Below are 21,742 nucleotides of genomic sequence, written 5' to 3' on the forward strand. Positions count from 1 at the left end.
CAACGGATGATTGATGACCTGTTGGGGGGGTGTCAGGAATTTGCCCAGGCTTACTTAGATGACATTGCCATCTTCAGCCAGACGTGGGAGGATCACTTAGTGCAAGTGTCAGAGGTCCTGAGGAGAATCAGGCAGGCAGGGTTGACCATTCGCCCAGACAAATGCTTCATGGGCATGGCAGAAGTGCAATACTTGGGGCACCGTGTTGGTGGGGGAATCATACGACCTGAACCGGCAAAAGTAGAAGCCATTGTTCAGTGGCCCCGACCCACCAACCAAAAGCAGGTATGAGCGTTCCTCGGGATCGCAGGGTACTACAGAAAATTCGTGCTTCAGTATAGCACTGTTGCCAGGCCCCTGACTGACTTGACAAAGAAAAAATACTCCAGACATATAGAATGGACCCCAGAGTGTGAGGGAGCCTTTGACGCTCTGAAGGCAGCATTGACCCAGTCCCCAGTGTTAGCAGCCCCAGACTTCAAGAAACGATTTCTGGTACAGACAGATGCTTCAGGGTGTGGACTCGGTGCTGTGCTCAGCCAAGTGGGGGAGGATGGGCATGAGCACCCAGTGGTTTATTTATCCCGAAAGCTGGTGGATAGAGAGGTAGCCTATGCCACAATTGAAAAAGAATGCCTGGCCATAGTGTGGGCCCTAAATAAATTACAACCCTACATTTATGGGCAAGAGTTCACAGTAATTACAGACCACAACCCCCTTTACTGGTTACAAAGATCTTCTGGCGAAAATGGGAAGTTATTACGGTGGAGTTTAGCATTACAAGGTTATAACTTTACTATCTCGCACAAAAAGGGGAAAGACCACTCAAATGCGGACGGACTCTCCAAAGGAGAGGAGGAGAACCCTTCATTAAGGAACCCACCGTGCCAAGGAGAACATCTGGAGCCCGACCACCAGACTCCAACTGTCCCCTTGATTTAATAAGGGGGAGGTATGTGACAGACCCGGGCCTTATATTGAGAATATCCTGCCAACCCGGTCTGTCCTCAGTGGGCCAACTGAACAACCATGGCCCACTCTGTTATTAAATGCCGCCCAGTGGCCAGATCTGTTATTGCTGTGGTGTCCAGAGAGGGAGGGGAGAGGCAGCTCACAGGAAGTGTGAATTAGCTGTGGACCCTGTGACATCAAAAAGTAGTGGAACGGGTTAAAAAGAGGAGGTTCAGGACCTTATCTAAAATCAGGAGGGGGTCTCTCCCTGTTTGCTAACTATTGTTCTAGCAAGTCTGCAACACAGTCCGAATGGCACCATCACCGCAGGGGTGGAGACCACTGATGTCATGCACTATTTCCACCCCTGTTACCACCCAAACTCTTCACACCACCAATCACAGGAGGACAATGGATGGGGGGTTGTGGAAGGGACAAAAGGGAGTTGTTGGAGAATCTTGAGACAGTGAGGACTTGGACTGTTGGAGAGTAACCGTATTCTTGCAGGGCCTTAAAGGAATGCTTAAGGCAGGAGCTTCTTGACAGAGATCGGACAGTGTACCTCTAGGACTGATTCTGTTACCACTCCATCGGGAGACACTCGCAGATTCTGGGGAATTGGTGAGCCTACTTCGGTAGGGAGACTATACCCAGGGTCCCACCAAGCTGGTGGAGAGTTAGCCGAGCGGCTGGGATCAGCAAGATACACAGACTGTCACGGGCACTAGGAGTCTTTACCCAGGTATCACCAGATGATGGACTTACCAGAGCAGTATAGGTGGTAATATGGTACTCTGGTAGCGGGGTGATCACGGAACAGGAGACAGCAGATGGTAAGAGAATGCTCGTGGAAAGTCTATGACTAGCAGCACTGGTAATATATAGATAACTGTACACGAGGAACTGGATGGACAAGGAAACGTGAGGGTAGTCAGTGGTCTGCGGGTAGCAAGTTGTACCACTGCTATAGTGAGGAGGAATGTCCAGAAGTAATGAGGAGGTGATGAGAGTCAGCGGTCTGCATATAGCAAGTTGTACCGCTGTCTAGGTGAGGGAATGGAATCCAGGTGAAGGTATCCGGGAAGTCAGTGGTCTGCGTTAGCAAGTTGTACCACTGCTATGTGAAAGGATACTGGAAACTGGTGACTCAGGAAACAGGGAACAGTGGTCTGCCTCTAGCAAGTTGCATCACTGAGATATATATGTGAGGAGGAGCACGGGGAGATAAATGCAATGCAGAGTATACACGGGTACACTGAACTTGATCCCACGATGATATGCACAAAATAGTAATAACTGAGCAGCACTGCACAAACATACAAAGTCACAAGAACTATCCAGGCTAAAGGTAACACAGTCAAATGATGGCAATAGTCTCAGTGGATAGGAAACTCCAGAGGAGAACAACTCAGTCCAGCTAGATATGCAATACACCAGCACAGTCAATGAGAAGTATGCATACCGTGGTTCAGGAGAGCAGGCTGTCAGAAAGGAGTGCAGGGATACCTGAACGGCTGGAGGCCGGCAGGATGCGAAGTCCCAGGAGGGTGGAAGCGGTAACCAAGTAGGTGCAGCGCACAGTAGGTACACCAGCAAGGATATAAACAATACTGAGGAAGCAGTAGTATATAGAACTGGACACCCGGAGAGCACAGGAGAGTAGAGGCGGTCTAGCCGAGATGAAAGCAGCGGAGCGTTGATCCGATGCAGACAGGCGAGTTGACACAAGCGGGAACACTGTAGAAGCACGGAACAGCGGATCGGCTGGCTGCAGATACAAGGAGTACTGGAGGGTTGCGATGAGCAGGATACTGCAGATACACGGAGGCAGCGGATAGGAATCAGCTGGTGCAGTCACGATGAAACACGGGAGAGTAGAGGTGAGCAGGATATTGTAGATACACGGAGGCAGCGGATAGGAATCAGCTGGTGCAGTCACGATGAAACACGGGAGAGTTGAGATAAGCAGGATACTGTAGATACACAGAGGCAGCGGATAGGAATCAGCTGGTGTAGTCACGATGAAACACAGGAGAGTTGAAGTGGTCTGGAAACCACAAACGAACAACAGGAATCAGCAGGAGCTGAATACACGAGGAAACACAGGAACACCTTCAGAGGCTCATGGGGAATGAGACTCCAAGATCAGGCAACGAGGTATTGAACACAGGTGCTTTAAATAGGGAGTGTTGCCTGATCAGCCAATTAACTAAAAGGAACATGTACTGAAGGATTGAAAGGGCTGCACATGCGCAGACCCTCAGGATGGTGGACGGCCACGGTTCCTAAATACACGAGAAGTAGCACTCACAGTCCGGTGAGTGACAGTACCCCCCCTTTTAAAGGTGGGCACAGAACACCTGGAACCGGGTTTGTCCGGAAACTTGGAATAAAACTTCTTAAGAAGAGCTGGAGCGTTGTGATCTTCAGCTTTGATCCATGAACACTCCTCAGGACCAAAGCCCTTCCAATGAACGAGGAAACGAAGAACTCCTCGTGAAATTTTTGCATCCAATATATGGGTAATCTCAAAGTCTTCCTCCTGATGAATTTGAACTGGCCGAGGTGCTGAAGGAGGGACCGAGAAACGGTTGATGATGAGAGGTTTGAGCAAGGACACATGGAAGGCGTTGGAAATACGAAGATTCTTAGGAAGTAGAAGTTTGAAACAAACTGGATTTATCACTTGAATGATCCTATACGGACCAATAAAACGAGGAGCAAATTTCATAGATGGGACCTTCCAACGAATATTTTTGGTAGATAACCAGACACGATCTCCAATTTTCAGTGGTGGAAGAGCCCGCCTCTTTCTATCTGCAAAAGACTTATATTTGGCAGATGTCTTCTTTAAACAGGTTTTGACCTGAGACCAAATATTTTTGAAAGTTTGACAAACAGTCTCTACAGCAGGAACTTGGGTGGGAGGGAGGGCAGGAAATTCCGGAAAAGACGGATGGTGACCGTAAACCACAAAGAATGGAGTTTTAGAAGATGACTCATGGTACATGTTGTTATGAGCGAATTCAGCCCAAGGAAGCAATTCTACCCAGTTGTCTTGATTGGCTGATGAGAACATCCTTATAAACGTCTCAAGGTCTTGATTGACCCTCTCAGTCTGTCCGTTTGATTGAGGATGGCAGGAAGATGAGAGTGCTAATCGTATGCCCAAGGTCTTACAAAGGGCCCGCCAGAATCTGGAAACGAATTGTACACCTCTATCTGACACAATCTCAGACGGACATCCATGAATACGAAAGATTTCTTTGATGAAATGCTCAGCCAGAGTAGAAGAGGAAGGTAAACCAGACAAGGGAATGAAATGCGCCATCTTCGAAAATCTGTCCACCACTACCCAAATAGTATTGCAGTTTTTACTAGGAGGAAGATCAGTAACAAAGTCCATACTAATATGAGTCCATGGCTTGGACGGAATGGGTAGTGGTTGAAGCAAACCCGCTGGAGTTCTGCGGGGGGTCTTGAACTGAGAACACAATTCACAAGCGGCTACAAACTCTTTGACATCTCTCCTCATAGAGGGCCACCAGTAACTACGAGAGAGAATCTCAAAGGTCTTGCGTTCACCAGAGTGTCCAGAAAAACGAGAAGAGTGGAACCACGAAAGGATTTTCCTCCTAAGAGTAGGAGGCACGAGAGTTTTCCCAAATGGTAGCACCTTAGTGGAAGAAGCAGCCAGCGAAACACATTTGGGGTCTAGTATAGAATGGTTGGAAACCTCTTCAACGTCAGAGGACGTCACAAAGGCTCGAGATAGAGCGTCGGCTTTTTTGTTTTTTGCAGCTGGTTTGAAGGTTATGATTAACTCGAAACGAGAAAAGAAAAGAGACCATCTTGCTTGACTAAGGGTTCAAACATAGAGCAGACTGTAGATATGACAAGTTCTTATGATCCGTGAAAATGGTCACAGGATGACGAGCTCCCTCCAACAAGTATCTCCACTCCTCTAATGCTACTTTAATAGCCAGCAACTCCTTGTCCCCGATAGTGTAATTCTTCTCCGCAGGCAGAAGACCCCGAGAGTAAAAGGCACAAGGATGGAATTTTTGTTGCTCCGATCTTTGGGAGAGAATGGCTCCTAAACCAACATTAGAGGCATCTACTTCTAGGAAGAAGGGAAGCGTCACATCAGGCTGTAGAAGAATGGGAGCAGAGGAGAAGGACTCTTTAAGAAATTGAAAGGCTTGAAGAGCCTCAGATGACCATTGCTTAGTATTGGCCCCTTTACGAGTCAGGGCCACAATAGGAGATTCAATTGAAGAGAAATCTTGAATGAAGCGTCTATAGTAATTGGCAAAACCTAAGAAACGCTGAATGGCATGAAGAGTAGTTGGCTGAGGCCAATGTAACACAGCATTCACCTTTTCTGGATCCATTTGCAGACCAACTCCGGAGACAATATAACCCAAAAATGGAATCTGGGGCAACTCGAATGAACATTTTTCTAATTTGCAGAATAATGAATTTCTCCGGAGTCTGGAAAGAACTTCTGCCACATGTTGGTGATGAGAAGGCAGGTCCTGTGAAAAGATCAATATGTCGTCCAGATAAACGACGACACATACATATAACAAGTCCCGGAAGATCTCATTAATGAAGCCCTGGAAAACAGCGGGGGCATTACATAACCCGAAAGGCATTACTAAATATTCATAATGCCCATCTCTGGTGTTGAAAGCTGTCTTCCATTCATCACCGGACCTGATTCTAATTAAATTGTAGGCACCACGAAGATCCAACTTGGTAAAGATCCGAGCTCCCTTAATCCGATCAAATAGCTCAGTAATCAGAGGACTGGGATACCGATTTTTAATAGTAATGGCGTTAAGACCACGAAAATCTATGCAGGGGCGTAGTGATCCATCCTTCTTTTTTACAAAGAAGAACCCGGCTCCAGCGGGAGAAGTAGAAGGTCGAATAAATCCTCGCTGGAGATTCTCTTGGATGTATTCAGATGTAGCTTGAGTTTCAGGTAACGAAAGTGGATACACACGACCCCTAGGAGGAGTCTTGCCAGGTAGAAGATCAATCGGACAATCCCTTGAACGATGAGGAGGAAGACGTTCAGACTGAGTTTTATCAAATACATCGGCAAATGAAGCATACTGAGGAGGGAGTCCCGGTGAAGAAGGTGAAATGGAAGATTGCTGTATTTTAAGAGGAACGACTTGGGAGAGACAACGATGATAACATTCAGCTCCCCAAGACGTAACTTGAGGAGTGCGCCAGTCAATCTGGGGAGAATGACATTGAAGCCATGGAAGGCCTAAAACAATCGGACTTGTAGTAACAGGGAGAATTAAAAACGAAATTTCTTCTTGGTGTAGCACACCAATCTGAAGCGTTACTGGAGATGTACTCTGGGTGATGAGACCATTGATAAGACGTGATCCATCAATAGCAGTCACAGTAATAGGTGTCTTCAGGGTAATCACTGGTAGGGACCATTGATTCACTAGGGATTTAGAAATAAAATTTCCCGCAGCTCCAGAATCAATAAGTGCTTGGGACTCAAAGGATTTGGTAGCGAAGGAAATAGTAACATCAAAAGCGCAGACTTTTAATTTCGTAGAACATGGAGAGGACTCCAGGGACCCTAATTTCACCTCTCCAGAACTAGTTAGGGCCTGGCATTTCCCGATTTTTTAGGGCATGAATTGAGCATATGTGTGGAATGAGCACAATAGATACAAAGCCTATTCTTTACTCTTCGGTTCCTCTCTTCAGTAGTTAATTTGGAGCGTCCTATCTCCATGGGTATCACAGGAGATGAAGCTGGACGAAATTGAGAAGTTGAGCGAAGAGGTGCTTTAACTGAAGTTGTTTTTTCAGACTCCCTTTCACGAAATCTCATGTCTACACGATGGCAAAGAGAAATCAAATCTTCTAAAGAAGTAGGTAGTTCTTGAGTAGTCAGTGCATCTTTAATTTTATCGGAAAGCCCCTGCCAGAAGGCGGCAATTAACGCTTCAGTGTTCCACTGAAGTTCAGAGGCTAGAATCCTAAATTGAATGACGTACTGGCCTACTGTACGAGAACCCTGACGTAGGCAGGGAATGCTGGATGCAGCGGAAATGACACGACCTGGTTCATCGAATACACTTCGGAACGTGGAAATAAATTTGGCACTATCCTGTAGTAATGGATCGTTTCTTTCCCACAGAGGGGAAGCCCATGCGAGAGCTTGTCCAGAAAACAATAAAATAAGATAGGCCACTCGGGAACGATGAGTAGAGAAATTTTGAGGTTGGAGCTCAAAATGAACTGAGCATTGGTTGAGAAAACCCCTACAAGTTTTGGGGTCTCCATCATACTTTGATGGAGTAGGCAGGTGAAGCGTGGAAGCCGTAGACACCTGGGATGGCACTGGGGAAACGGAGACAGGCACAGGAGCATCAACATTAGCTGTGATATTCTGTCCAGATGTTCCTTGGGAGGCCAACGCCTGGTAAAATTGTAACAACAGCTGTTGGCGAGCATTATGTTGCTCCATACGGGTAACCAGATGCTGCAGCATCTCTTTAGCTGTAGGTTCCGAATCTGGGTCTGTCATGGCCTGATCTTACTGTCACGGGCACTAGGAGTCTTTACCCAGGTATCACAAGGTGATGGACTTACCAGAGCAGTATAGGTGGTAATATGGTACTCTGGTAGCGGGGTGATCACGGAACAGGAGACAGCAGATGGTAAGAGAATGCTCGTGGAAAGTCTATGACTAGCAGCACTGGTAATATATAGATAACTGTACACAAGGAACTGGATGGACAAGGAAACGTGAGGGTAGTCAGTGGTCTGCGGGTAGCAAGTTGTACCACTGCTATAGTGAGGAGGAATGTCCAGAAGTAACGAGGAGGTGATGAGAGTCAGCGGTCTGCATATAGCAAGTTGTACCGCTGTCTAGGTGAGGGAATGGAATCCAGGTGAAGGTATCCGGGAAGTCAGTGGTCTGCGTTAGCAAGTTGTACCACTGCTATGTGAAAGGATACTGGAAACTGGTGACTCAGGAAACAGGGAACAGTGGTCTGCCTCTAGCAAGTTGTACCACTGAAATATATATGTGAGGAGGAGCACAGGGAGATAAATGCAATGCAGAGTATACACGGGCACACTGAACTTGATCCCACAATGATATGCACAAAATAGTAATAACTGAGCAGCACTGCACAAATATACAAAGTCACAAGAACTATCCAGGCTAAAGGTAACACAGTCAAATGATGGCAATAGTCTCAGTGGATAGGAAACTCCAGAGGAGAACAACTCAGTCCAGCTAGATATGCAATACACCAGCACAGTCAATGAGAAGTATGCATACCGTGGTTCAGGAGAGCAGGCTGTCAGAAAGGAGTGCAGGGATACCTGAACGGCTGGAGGCCGGCAGGATACGAAGTCCCAGGAGGGTGGAAGCGGTAACCAAGTAGGTGCAGCGCACAGTAGGTACACCAGCAAGGACATAAACAATACTCAGGAAGCAGTAGTATATAGAACTGGACACCCGGAGAGCACAGGAGAGTAGAGGCGGTCTAGCCGAGATGAAAGCAGCGGAGCGTTGATCCGATGCAGACAGGCGAGTTGACACAAGCGGGAACACTGTAGAAGCACGGAACAGCGGATCGGCTGGCTGCAGATACAAGGAGTACTGGAGGGTTGCGATGAGCAGGACACTGCAGATACACGGAGGCACGGATAGGAATCAGCTGGTGCAGTCACGATGAAACACGGGAGAGTAGAGGTGAGCAGGATATTGTAGATACACGGAGGCAGCAGATAGAAATCAGCTGGTGCAGTCACGATGAAACACGGGAGAGTTGAGATAAGCAATATACTGTAGATACACAGAGGCAGCGGATAGGAATCAGCTGGTGTAGTCACGATGAAACACAGGAGAGTTTAAGTGGTCTGGAAACCACAAACGAACAACAGGAATCAGCAGGAGCTGAATACACGAGGAAACACAGGAACACCTTCAGAGGCTCATGGGGAATGAGACTCCAAGATCAGGCAACGAGGTATTGAACACAGGTGCTTTAAATAGGGAGTGTTGCCTGATCAGCCAATTAACTAAAAGAAACATGTACTGAAGGATTGAAAGGGCTGCACATGCGCAGACCCTCAGGATGGTGGACGGCCACGGTTCCTAAATACATGAGAAGTAGCACTCACAGTCCGGTGAGTGACACAGACCCACCTTAAGGATCAGAAACCGTGGCCCACTTGGATTGTCAGCTGTGGATTTTATTACCAGGAGTTTGGACCTGCTAGGACTCTGTGCTTGGAGGTAACCTGCTGGGGACTTTGTTGGGGAGTTTTTACTTGCACTGGTGATTTTCTGACACTTGATATATTTGGTGGGGGAACAAGTTTCTCATTGGGGAGCACTGTTGTATTTTTCTAAGTGTGTACACTTTGTTTAATAAAAGGGATTATTATTTTTTTCCTGTCTCCTTACCTGTGTGACCAGTGAACCTAGAGGACAGGGTATCTTGTGAGCTTTGGTTCTAACCCCGGTGTCCTCACACCCTGGTACCCAATGGACAGGGGTATCTTGAGAGGCTTAAAGCTACTTACTATTGGGCCTGGCATGCCTAGAAGACTGATACTGATGGTAAGTAGCACGGTCCGTCAAGTGTGGGGAGAGAAGTAGGTTTTTTTAACACTTTTTATTTTAACACATGCTGACAGGCAAGATACCTCAAACCATCTGCAACTTAATCAATCTCGCTCCTCAGAACTGCTTCAATCCTTTGGCCATTTTTGGTGGGATACTGGCGGTTTGGAAAAACATACATCCCACTATTTGAATTTTTAGAATGGCTAAAAAGGGGGACGGAGATGTGTTAAAATTCTCTCAGGAATGGTTTTGCTCTTTAACAAATTCTCTCTGAAGTGCTTATTCTATGAAAGCTTCATATTTTATTTCTATTCACAATTTTATAACAATGGTGTGCACTATTTTGCTTTTTCCTTCTTTTTCCCTTTATGAATTAGAAACCACAATGGAGATGAACCATGAGGAAAAGCTCTATGAATGGCGATACCAGAACTGCTCTTTTGATTAAAGGCTTTATTTATTCACTTAATTATGTGACCGCTGACACTTATAAATTTTAGCTTACTGATTAAATTATAAAGTGTTCAACACTATTTTGTTTTCTTTCCTCCCTGCATTCTAACTCTGTGCCATGGAACTTTGCTATACTTTATCTTCAAACGGAAGGTCTACAAGAACACTCCACCAATCCTCTATCTGCAAGATCCGGCATTATGTCAGAATTGGACTATTTCCTGATATATGGTGGCAATTGACTTCTTTTTGCATTTCATATAGCTCTACTCATATCAAGCAAGATCTGTCCATCATATTCAGTACATATTTTGTCATGCTACTAATTATGTGACTCTGATGTTCCTCCGCATTAACCCAGCATTAAGTTGGGAAGCTGCATGTAAGGATGCTGCTATATTCAGAGAAGTGTGGCATATTGCTGTAGAGCCTCAGTGACAGACTTAGGGGTATATTTACTAAATTGCAGTTTTGAAAAAGTGGAGATGTTGGCTATAGCAGCCAATCAGATTTTAGTTATGATTTATTCAGTACATTCTACAAAATGACAGCTAGAATCTGATTGGTTGCTATAGGCAACATCTCCACTTTTTCAAACCGCAGTTTAGTAAATATACCCCATAGATTCTTAGTTGAGAATTTAATTGTTATACTTCTTCTCTAGGGTACATCCTCTTACCAGTAATTGCATTAAAAATTAAGGGTGTGCACCGGGCACTTTTAGTGTTTTGGGTTTTGGTTTTTGGGTTCTGATTAGCTTGAGGTTTAGGGTTCTGATTTGTTTTGCCAAAACACCTGATGAAAGGTTTTGGTTCTGATTTAGGGTTTTGGGTTCTGATTTATTTTTAAAAAAGCATAAAAAGTGCTAAAATCTAGTTTTTTGTTTGTTTTTCACTCCTACGCTATTATTAACCTCAATAACATTCAATAACAATCCTTTCCACTCATTTCCAGTGTATTTGGAACACCTCACACCTCACAATATTGTTATTAGTCCAAAACGTTGGACCGAGGTAGCTTTCTGGACTGCGTAGTGGAGTGGGCCCGGTACCCAATTTGGTACTGGGGCCACAATATATCACCCTCAACTGGTCTGAATTCCACTGCACAGCTGCCTGCTCCTACATCCTCTGCAGCATATACAAGGTGTAGTTCTAACGCATCAATACCTCTTGTTTTTGACGATGACAGGTCATTTTAATTAATTTTGGATTTGGCCCCAACATTGAATGTAGTTTAATATCTGATACGCATCTATGTGGACTGCCTAGTGGAGTGGCTCCGGTACCCAATTTGGTACCGGGGCCACAATATAAAACCCTCAACTGGTCTCAATTCCACTGCACAGCTATCTGGACTGCGTAGTGGAGTGGCCCCAGTACCCAATTTGGTACCGGGGCCACAATATAAAACCCTCAACTGGTCTCAATTCCACTGCACAGCTATCTGGACTGCGTAGTGTAGTGGCCCCGGTACCCAATTTGGTACCAGGGCCACAATATAAAACCCTCAACTGGTCTGAATACCACTGCACAGATGGCGGACACCGGATGCACGTCTAACACCAACATAGCAGTTAAGGCCGCAGTTATTTTTTTTTGGAACTACAAAAAAACAAAACGTAGCAATAGAAATGGCAGTTCCTCTTTTTTGGAAATACAGAAAGAAAGAAAGAAAGTAGTAATAGAAATGGCAGTTCCTCTTTTTTAGAACTACACAAACAATGAACTTAGTAATAGAAGTGGCAGTTCCTTTTTTTTGGAACTACACAATCAATGAACGTAGTAATAGAAATGGCAGTTCCTCTTTTTGGGAACTACATAAAGAATGAAAATATTAATAGAAATGGCAGTTCCTCTTTTTGGGAACTACATAAAGAAAGAAAGTAGTAATAGAAATGGCAGTTCCACTTTTTGGGAACTTAACAAGAATTAGAGCATTTTTTTTATTCAGAATTGATGAGTCTCTCTATTAGAGTGTAATGCCCCTTAAAACTCCTTTAAATAAAATAGTACGTATTCTAGGAGACCCTGTTTATATATTTAAATTGGTTCTGCAAAAATATGCATGATGATCACTGTACAGAGATCTGTAATAGAGCAGCGATTAAAGTGGCCTGATTAAAGGTCATGTAAGATCTTAAAGCACTCACAATTATATAGATACTGTATTCTCGTTAAAGACGCTGCCTAACGTGTATTGAAGTTGGCACTTATATAGCGCTTGCTTCACTAGGTGATGTGAGCAAGCGGAGTGTGTTAATATGGAGAGACCTTATCTAAACATTAATATGATAGAATAAATAGCAGCGCTGTATACACTGTGTGTAGGTAAGGTAGGGATCTCAAATACCATGACACTCTGTTTAGCCTAATCCCTGACAATGTAATATCACGGAAAGCCTATTTGCTTATCAAGGGCAATGCCAAGCTTCTGCTAAATCAGACAGAGTATGCAGCGCACGTCTAACACCAACATTGCTGTTATTGACGCAGTTATTCGTTTTGCCATAGGATGACTAGTGTCATACTTGGTGCTCATGGCAAACGATTGTTGGACGGTCAACTGTTTGGTGAAAGACGTAGCGTTCTTACGACTTCCCCTCTGGGAAGATGACCGACTACCAGCAGCAACAGCAGCAGCAGCGGCAGTAGTAGGCGTAACGCTGCAGGATTCCTCATATGAATCCCGTATTGAAGAGGACTCAGTCTGGCTGGTGACATGGCCTGCAGGACTAAATCTGATGGAGATTGTGGAGGAAGTTAACGAGGAGGGTGTTGGTGGTGTTTATCCAACAGGACCAAGGGATTTAGGTGTCCCTGGACTGATGACGGTCCTAGCCCCAGTTCCTGAACTAATCACTTAACTATGAAGGTTATTCAGGTGACGTATAAGGGAGGATGTCCCTAGGTGGCCAAGATCCTTACCCCTGCTTATTTGAGCCTTACATAAGCTACATATGGCCATACATTTGTTATCCGGATTGGGGCAAAAATAACTCCAGACAGAAGAGGTGCATTTCTTGGTCTTCTGACCAGGCATGACGATGGGCTTTTTTTTCCCATGGACATCCACTTCTTTCCCCCCCTGGTGCCTCATTTAAAATAACCACATCAGCATCCTCCTCGTCAAGTTCCTCCACAACGCCAGCTACATCAATAGCTTCCTTGACACCTTGATTTTCCAAATCTGGATCTACACTGTGGGTCATCCTTCCAGCATATGCAGAGCGTGTGCTGCAAATGGTGGATGGAGTCACCTCTTCCCGTACAGTGATGGGAAGGTCAGGCTTCGCAACCACCAACACCCTTGGACTTGCCTTGGGGATTTGTGATGTCATCTGTTTAGAAGGCAGAGTTGTTTGCTGTGTTGTTGCTGACAGCATAACTCTTTTAAATTTTTTGGAGGGGGGGAGGAGGAGGGCTTAGTTCCTTGGGTGAAGCTGAACCACTAATCCTGAACACGGGCCAGGGCCTAAGCCGTTCCTTGCCACTCCGTGTCGTAAATGGCATATTGGCAAGTTTACGTTTCTCCTCAGATGTTTTCAATTTTCTTTTTTTGATAATTTTAGTGAACTTTGGGTTTTTGGATTTTACATGCCCTCTAGGAGATTGGGCATCGCCCTTGCCAGACGACGTTGATGGCATTTCATCGTCTATGTCATGACTAGTGGCAGCAGCTTCAGCATTAGGAGGAGGAAGTGGTGTTGATCTTTCCCTACTTTATCCTCCAAATTTTTGTACTCCATTATGTGCAGCACAAGAGAGCGTACCCCTAAACCACACACACTCTGCAAAGCCTTTACAAATTATCTGCGGCACAGGAGAGTACCACTGGACTGGAGTTATACAGCAGTACCTAGTATTTTTAAAATAATTTTTTTATATATTTTTACAATTATTTTTGGATAATTTTTTTATAATTTTTTAATTTATTTTTTTTATTTTTTTAAAAAAAAAATTTGTATAATTTTTAATTTATTTTTTAGCAGAACAGAGCACAGGACACAGGCAGCACCACTGGGCTCAGCAGGACAGAGCACAGGACACAGGCAGCACCACTGGACTCAGCAGGACAGAGCACAGGACACAGCACCACTGGACTCAGCAGGACAGAGCACTGGACAAAGCACCACTGGACTCAGCAGAACAGAGCACTGGACAAAGCACAAAGTACCACTAATATTAAAACAAGGACAGGAGCTCCCTAACTGCAACCTCTCTCACGAGTGATCGCAGCCAGAAGGAAGATGGCAGCCGCTAGCGCTGAATTTATGACATCCGAGTCTCGCGAGATCCGACGCGAGACTTGGATGTCATAGCCTCGGTTTGGCTCCGTTTGGCGCCTGGAAGTCCCCGAACAGTGCTCGGATCCCGTCGGATCCGCACTGTTCGGATGGGCTCGGATTTCAGGAATCCGAGACCGCTCATCTCTATTAAATATACCTTTATTTTTTTTGTTTTAAAACATGCTACAAATTTACTGTTTTGTTCTATTTGATGACAGTTTTATATGTTCATTCACATTTATTGCACACTTTTTTATTGTTACCATCTATTAGACTGCACTCACTTTGTGATCATGAAATAGTTTGTGCGTGTGTGTGTTGTGTCTCTGTGTCTGTGTCTTCAAAGCACATTTTTGCATTGTTAACATTTCACTGTTTTTGCTTAACTTTTTATAGTACTTTTTGTTTCATTGAAGATATTTTTATGTTTAAAGTGCAAATCACGTCAGATACAAATAAGTAGACTAGCCTAAATCAACGTTGTTCAAATACTTTAACCAAGAATATTAGGAAAGAAGACAGCATCTGTTGTCTTCTCTGTGTTCACCCCAAAATGGGATGTTTTACATGTTTAGGCTTTCTTACCATTTCTGATGAACTGAATGGCTTGCTCCCTTTGCTGAACTCCTACTTTTTCCCATTGACCAGTGGAATCCAAGTAATGTGAAGCAATTACAGGATGAGTCATTGTTATCAAGTTCTCCTCTCCATTTCCCGAGGAACCTGAGATCAGGTAATTTAGATTGACGCCATCAATGGGTTTCTCCATTGCTCCATTGCTAATTGGACTTCCTAAATCATACAGAGTGGACAGTTATGAGCAAACAGAAATGTAATATGGCCTATTTGTTGCCTGATGTAGTAAAAAGATTACACAACGTATAATGGAGGATAAGCCCTTGTATAGCTTACCTTTTATAGTGACAATTGTGACAACGTCTGTTTTGGGAACAACAATGTTGGCATCCACTTTTGAGATTATTTCCTCCTGTATCCCTGCTGTAAATATATATTATTTTAAGTAACTTCTATATTATTCAACATGAAATCTTGTGCTGCCAAGATAACAAAGCCTTAAATATAAGCAATTAACATTGTTAAAATACAAACCAATTCTTCCTTTCTTTTACATAAACATTATTATTGGATTTTACAGAGATAGTAAACAGATAGGGAGAACGAGAGTGGTACAGAAATAAAAGGGGGAGGCATGACGGGAAAAAATGCAAGAGAGAACGTATATTACAAGAGCAATAGATAGACAGCACAAGAAATGTTCAGCATTACACAATGCATAATAACAAGAAGTAAAAAAAATAAAACCAAAAACAACTTTCATCAAAAAATAGAAGGGGAGGTGTAGAGTGAAGAGAGAAAGGTAAAAGGGGGGCGGGTAAGAAGTCATTGCTCTAAGAAAAGAGAAAGAGCTTAAGAAAGAGGAGGGAATATCAGGCCAGTAAAGGGGGAGAGGTTCCATAGTACTCAGTACAAGGACTCCAAACGCAGGTAAAAGTATTACATGGTGAAGGATGTTTAAAATAAATTCCATTTGATAAAAATGCCATACGTGGTTAATAATGGTTCTGGGTTCTTCCAGGACAGAGCAATTTGGCATTTCTTGGTGCTAAGGATATGCGTAACAAGCTTCTGTGTATGGTTAGGAACATCCAGAATGTGACGGTGTAGCAGAGAATAGGAAAGGGAGTCAGGGATGATGACTTGGGTGATAATGGTAATCAAACGGTGAATAGCCTTCCAGAAAGGGCGTACCAATGTGAAAACAGAGATGAAAACAGAGGTGAAGAGTTTGAAAATATAGTATGAAGTTGGTGTGGAACTATATATCAATGATATAAGATTTTCCAAGCCTTCTTCACACAACTTGAGGTTGTAGATAAGTTCAGTTGGATTTTATCCCACTCCTTAGATTTGAGCAATTTCCCCGTGTGTACGTCCCATTTGAGTTTGTGATTGTATTTAGGGGGTCGTTCATGTTTTAATATATGACAGTAAATTGTGGAAATGAGCCCTCTAGATGAGATCTCAGAGTACAGAATGATACCAAGGATAAGGAGAGGTGACTGTCAAGACAGGGGTGTCAAACTGTGACATAGAAATGACAGAGTTGAAGATATTGATAGCAACAAGAAGAGGGGATGTAAAGTCTCATCTGGAGGTCAGTAAACAATGGAAAGAGTTGGGTAGGGCCACTCTGGAAATTGAGATGGGGCAAGCCCAGGGGAAATGAAAGGATTATTCCAGAGAGGAGTCATGTGCCTGGCGTTAGCAGCGAGGTCATAAGACCAGATAGCTAACAAAAATGAAAGCAACTGTGGGAGGTGAGATGCGGGGTCTATGTTGTGGTTTGAGCAAAAGTCAATGTCAACCCAAACCCTAGTACCAGGAGATGAACGGAGAAGGACACTATGGGTTAGGTGAGTGGCACAGTAGTATCTAAAGAAGAGGGGAACATCAAGGCCGCCCTGTTGGATAGGTTTAGAGAGAATAGTATGGGAATTCTGGGTTTCCTGGTCGACTAAATAAATTTTGTGGCCAGTTGTTGAAGCATTTTAAAAGAGTTTGTGGGTACTTTAAGGGGGAGAGTCTGAAAAAGATATAAAAGACGTGGTAATGTTCATCTTAAGAGATGCAATTCTGGCCATCCAAGAGATTGTGAGCTTAGTCCACCTGATAAGGTTTGGTTAATATTTTCCAGTAAGGGTGGCACGTTAACTGCATGAAGTTGGTTATATCATCTGGCAAGACACTTATATATTTAATTTTATGGATTTGCCATTTAAAATCAAAGCTAGTTTTCAAGTGAAGTAATTGCATTGGAGGAAGATTTAAATCAAGATTTTCTGATTTGGAAGCATTAGTTTTATAGATAGAGAAATTGTTGAAATAAGGACAGGTTCTAAAGTAGACTCAGGAGAGATATCTGTGGGTTGGTAATTGACAAAAGAATATTGTCTATGTATAAATACAACTTATTTTCGGAAGGGCCTATGTAGATACTGGAACTTCTGCAGCGGTTGTAATAGTTTGAAAGCAAGGGGTTCTATCATAAGGGCAAATATGAGAGTAGAGAGTGCAAAGACTTGGGGCTTGCTAATTTAAATTGCAAAAGAAGAGGATTTAAATCCATTGGCCAAGACAGAAGCAGTGGGATTGAAATTTAGGGATGCCACGCCTCGGAGAAGAGGGCCCCTTGGTCTGGCACATGTAAGGCCAACCCACCCCGTCAAACGCATTCTCTGCGTCCAATGCTATCATCAGGGTGGGAGCCCTAATGGCATTAGAAATATGAATCAAATCAATAGTGCGTCTAGTGTTATCCTAGACCTTACAGCCAGATAGACAAACCACCCTGCCCGGATGCACGAGGGAAATGATGACATGATTCAACCTATATACACTATATGGACAAATGTATTTGGCCAAAATTATTGAATTGAGGTGTTTCAATAAGACCCGTTGCTATAGGTGTAAAAAATCAATCACCTAGCTATGCAGTCTCCATTTGCAAACATTTGTGATACAAAATGGGTTTGCCTGAAGTGCTCAGTGACTTCAAGCGTGGTCCTGTGATAGAATGCCACCTTTACAATAGGACGGTTAGTGAAAATTAATCTCTGATGGATATTCCACGGTCAACTGTAAGCGATATTATTGGAAAGTGGAAGCGCTTAGGAACAACAGCAACTCAGCCATGAAGCAGAAGACCTCGTAAAATCACAGAGCGGGGTCAACGAATGCTAAGGCACATGGTGCGTAAAAGTCAACAACTTTTTGCTGATTCCATAGCTGAAGAGTTCCGAACTTCCACTGGCATTAACGTAAGCACACAAACTGTGTTGTGTCTTGGTTAATAATACCGTAGGGGCCACTGACTGGTATTTATGCAACTGAACAGGGAGGCGCGGAATCTAATGCACCCTCATTTTTCACAAGGGACCCCCGCAAGGAGGTATGTTCTGACCACTGTCGCAGGTTGCAGTTCTCCAAGTCAGTCACCAGCGCAGTGGAGTGTAGACAGGAATGGTCGAATGATCTGAGTCAAGCCAAACAGTAGCGTAGTACACAGGGATAATCAGAAGAGGTGTCAGGAGCAAGCAGAAGGTCAATACCAGACAGGCTGTGCAGTACCATATCGGAAACCAGGAGAATGAGCCAAGGAACAAGCTAGAAGTCAGCATACACAAGTGGCAGGACAAAACAGGAAGTGCTGGATGGAGTGAACAAATTCTCTGGCACCTAAATGGTGCCAGAGCATTCCTAATACAGAGAGGAGAGGGATCTGATTAAGTGGTCAGAACATAGCTGACCGCCATCAGGAAGACAAAGAAGCGCATCCCGTTGATAGGCAATGGGACATGGAGAACGGCATAAAACAGGCTACCATCCCCTGCACTTAGGAGGAGTATGGGTACAGCGTCTGACAAGTGGAAAGAACTTAATTGAATAGGTTTCCTTGGCCGAGCAGTTGCATGCAATCCTCACATCACCAAAACCAATGCCAAGCGCTGGATGGAGTGGTGTAAAGCACACTGACACTGGACTGTGGAGCAGTGTAAACGTGTTCTGTGGAGTGATGAATCATGCTTCTGTTTGACAGTCAGATGGGCCAATCTGGTTTTGGCAGATGTCGGGAGAATGTTGTCTGCCTGACTGCATAATGTCAACTGTGTTGTTTGGTGGAGGAGAGATAATGGTATGGGGTTGTTTTTCAGAGTTTGGGCTAGGTCCCTTATCTCCAGTGAAGTGCAATATTAATGCTTCAGCATACCAAGTAATTTTGGACAGTGCTATGCTTCCAACTTTGTGGTAACAGTTTGGGGAAGGCCCTTTTATATTCCAAAATGACTGTGCCCCAGTGCACAAAGCAAGGACCGCAAAGACATAGTTTGATGAGTTCAGTGTGGAATAACTTGACTGGCCCGCACAGATCTCTGACCTCAACCCTATCGAACACCTTTGGGATGAACTGGAATGGAAATAGTGAGCCAAGCCTTCTTGTCCAACATCAGTGCCTGACCTCATAAATGCTCTACAGAATGAATGGGCACAAATTCCTACAGAAACACTCCAACATCTTGTGGAAAGCCTTCCAAGAAGAGTGGAAGCTGTTATCGCTGGAAAAGCGGGACCAACTCAATATTAAAGTATATGTATCTGAATACAATGTCATTACAGTCCCTGTTGATGTAATGGTGAAGCGTCCGAATACTTTGGTCCATATAGTGTAGATTCCAGAGACGATTTAAAATTTAATAATGAAGAGACTGATCAGCATCTTATGAAGAGAATCAAATAGTTAAGACAGCAACAAAGGAAGCTCAAAATACTGTCTCCTGATATGCTACATAATAACACTTGGATCCATTCCACCCACTGCAGAAAAGTCAACAATCTGGAGAAGGGTCAAGATAAATCTGAGGCTCACACTACAACCCTATCACTCATGAATCTGCTCCGGGAGACCTAAGATCACAGTTATTAACACCTGAACCAAGGACTCTGCAAAGACTATTATCCCATCATGGAGCTGAGTTTTTCTGCTTTTCCTTTTCCAGTGTTTCACTTATCCTTTTTTTTTCCAGGCCATTTTATTTTTGCAATGGTGATCAGATGATGGAGATTGGTTCAGGTAATGATACTGATGATGTGGAGATGGAGGAGAATTTGTTAGAAAAATCAGTTCAGCCTAACACTTTATTCAATTCAAGGGTAAATAAAAAGATCTGGAGCTCGAGGACAGTGTGAGGGGTTATTGTCTGCAGAATATTGTGTCTGTAAGTACTGTGACCCCATAATTGAAGAGAGGTGCATCCAGTAATAATTTGGACTTGGGCAGGTATCCATTAGATAATTATCATTCTTTGGTGGGTAAGGTCCAAACTTAATGCTGGGTGTGCTCTCACGTGCCTCAGGGACAAAATAATGTAGGACTAGTACTGTTCCTGCTAAACATCTCTGAGGTTATTGAATTATGGGGTGTACAGGGGGGGGGCAATAGAAGGGAGATATAATATTACTGTACTAGGTCCCCTAGTTTGAAACTTCGCAAGTACTCAGTAGATAGCTCATTGCTGTGCCTGAATTTTTCACATGCTAAGAAACTTGAGTACTGGGACACTGGACAGAATGATCAGACAATAGCCTGCCACACAAGTTTTGATGAAAGACTCATTAGAGTACAGTTAACCAAAAAGGCTGAAGGGTTTCATAAACGAGGTCATGTTAGATTGGAAAAGTTTCTATAGGCTACTGTTTAAATGTTATACATGCTGAAACTTGTTATGAAAAAATGGAATCACTAGGCATGGGGAACTTTATCAAGATATTGTGTAACGCTATAACAAATCGTACTGTGACATATATCCTTTCAGATGATGTGTATTATATATGCGGGAAGGTCTTACAAGTGGTTACCTCCAAGTACCAAAGGTATATGTTTCCTAGGTAGAGTGGTTCATGAAAGGATGGCTCTCATGGTTGAACCCAGCACAATGGTTCTCAGGTTTAGGGAAGTGGGTACAAGAACTGATTGCTAGTATAGGTAAGTTCCTTATCCTTATAGTTGGTGCCTTTATAGTTATTGGCTTATGTATCAGATGTGTTCCTACTGTGTTGAAGTGTGGTAAACATTCGACTCAGGTGACCACAGAAAATGACAGTATGATGGTAGTGAGAAGTACAAGTACCACAGAAAATGAAGAATTTCATTACAATCCTGAGATAGAAAATATTATTAGGTGATAGTTTTGTGCACTATTAAAGGGTGGCCTGTTGAAGTCAAATAATTGGATGAAGTTGTTTTAAATTAATAAATATTTGGTTGTTAAAGTTTCCTATGCAATTGCGATTCGTTCTCATTGGCGTACAAGTGTTATATACACAATCACACTGGAAAACACAGTAAATACTGTTTAGTGATTTATTACACAATGCTAAGCCTACATTGAGAAATTTATGGTTCAGGTCATAATAAATATATTGTGTTTGGTTTTATATCAACCCACATTTTACCAGCAGGAATCCGGTATCTTCAGATAAGCGATTGCACATTGTAATCGCTATTTATGATTGGCATAAGATTTATTCTCAAAAATTGCTCTGTTAATGGGTTAGTGTGAACCAGAATTTTGTCGGTTCCCTAAGGCAAGACACATACATAGCTGTTGGGGTGTCTCAACTTTGGAGAAGCATCGTTTGAACTGATCTATGACCTGCATTTTACTGGACTACCTTAAACCCTGAACCAATGAAAAACTATACTAGTGTTATCTCTGTCTGCATTGTGATATCATCACTATTTTCTTTCACCCCAAACTGTATATAACAAGGTCTACTGGTACAATAACAGGCTATTTGACAACACAGACTTCAAGATTGATGAGCTGTTACTGGATCCTGCA

The 21,742-nt window shown here is 43.5% G+C and overlaps 1 protein-coding gene across 1 annotated transcript in view; it reads right to left on the reverse strand.

Annotated features, from left to right (window-relative positions):
* LOC142151181 (A.superbus venom factor 1-like) overlaps positions 1-21,742 on the reverse strand; it is a 162,919-nt gene that overhangs the window by 43,134 nt on the left and 98,043 nt on the right. The window contains exons 22-23 of the mRNA XM_075206547.1: positions 15,234-15,320; positions 14,907-15,113 (exon numbers count right to left, since the gene is read on the reverse strand). Coding sequence (XP_075062648.1) covers positions 14,907-15,113; positions 15,234-15,320 — 294 coding nt within the window. The remainder of the gene's footprint in view (positions 1-14,906; positions 15,114-15,233; positions 15,321-21,742) is intronic.

Source organism: Mixophyes fleayi, chromosome 4 (genome assembly GCF_038048845.1).
Source record: "Mixophyes fleayi isolate aMixFle1 chromosome 4, aMixFle1.hap1, whole genome shotgun sequence".
Lineage (NCBI taxonomy): Eukaryota > Metazoa > Chordata > Amphibia > Anura > Limnodynastidae > Mixophyes > Mixophyes fleayi.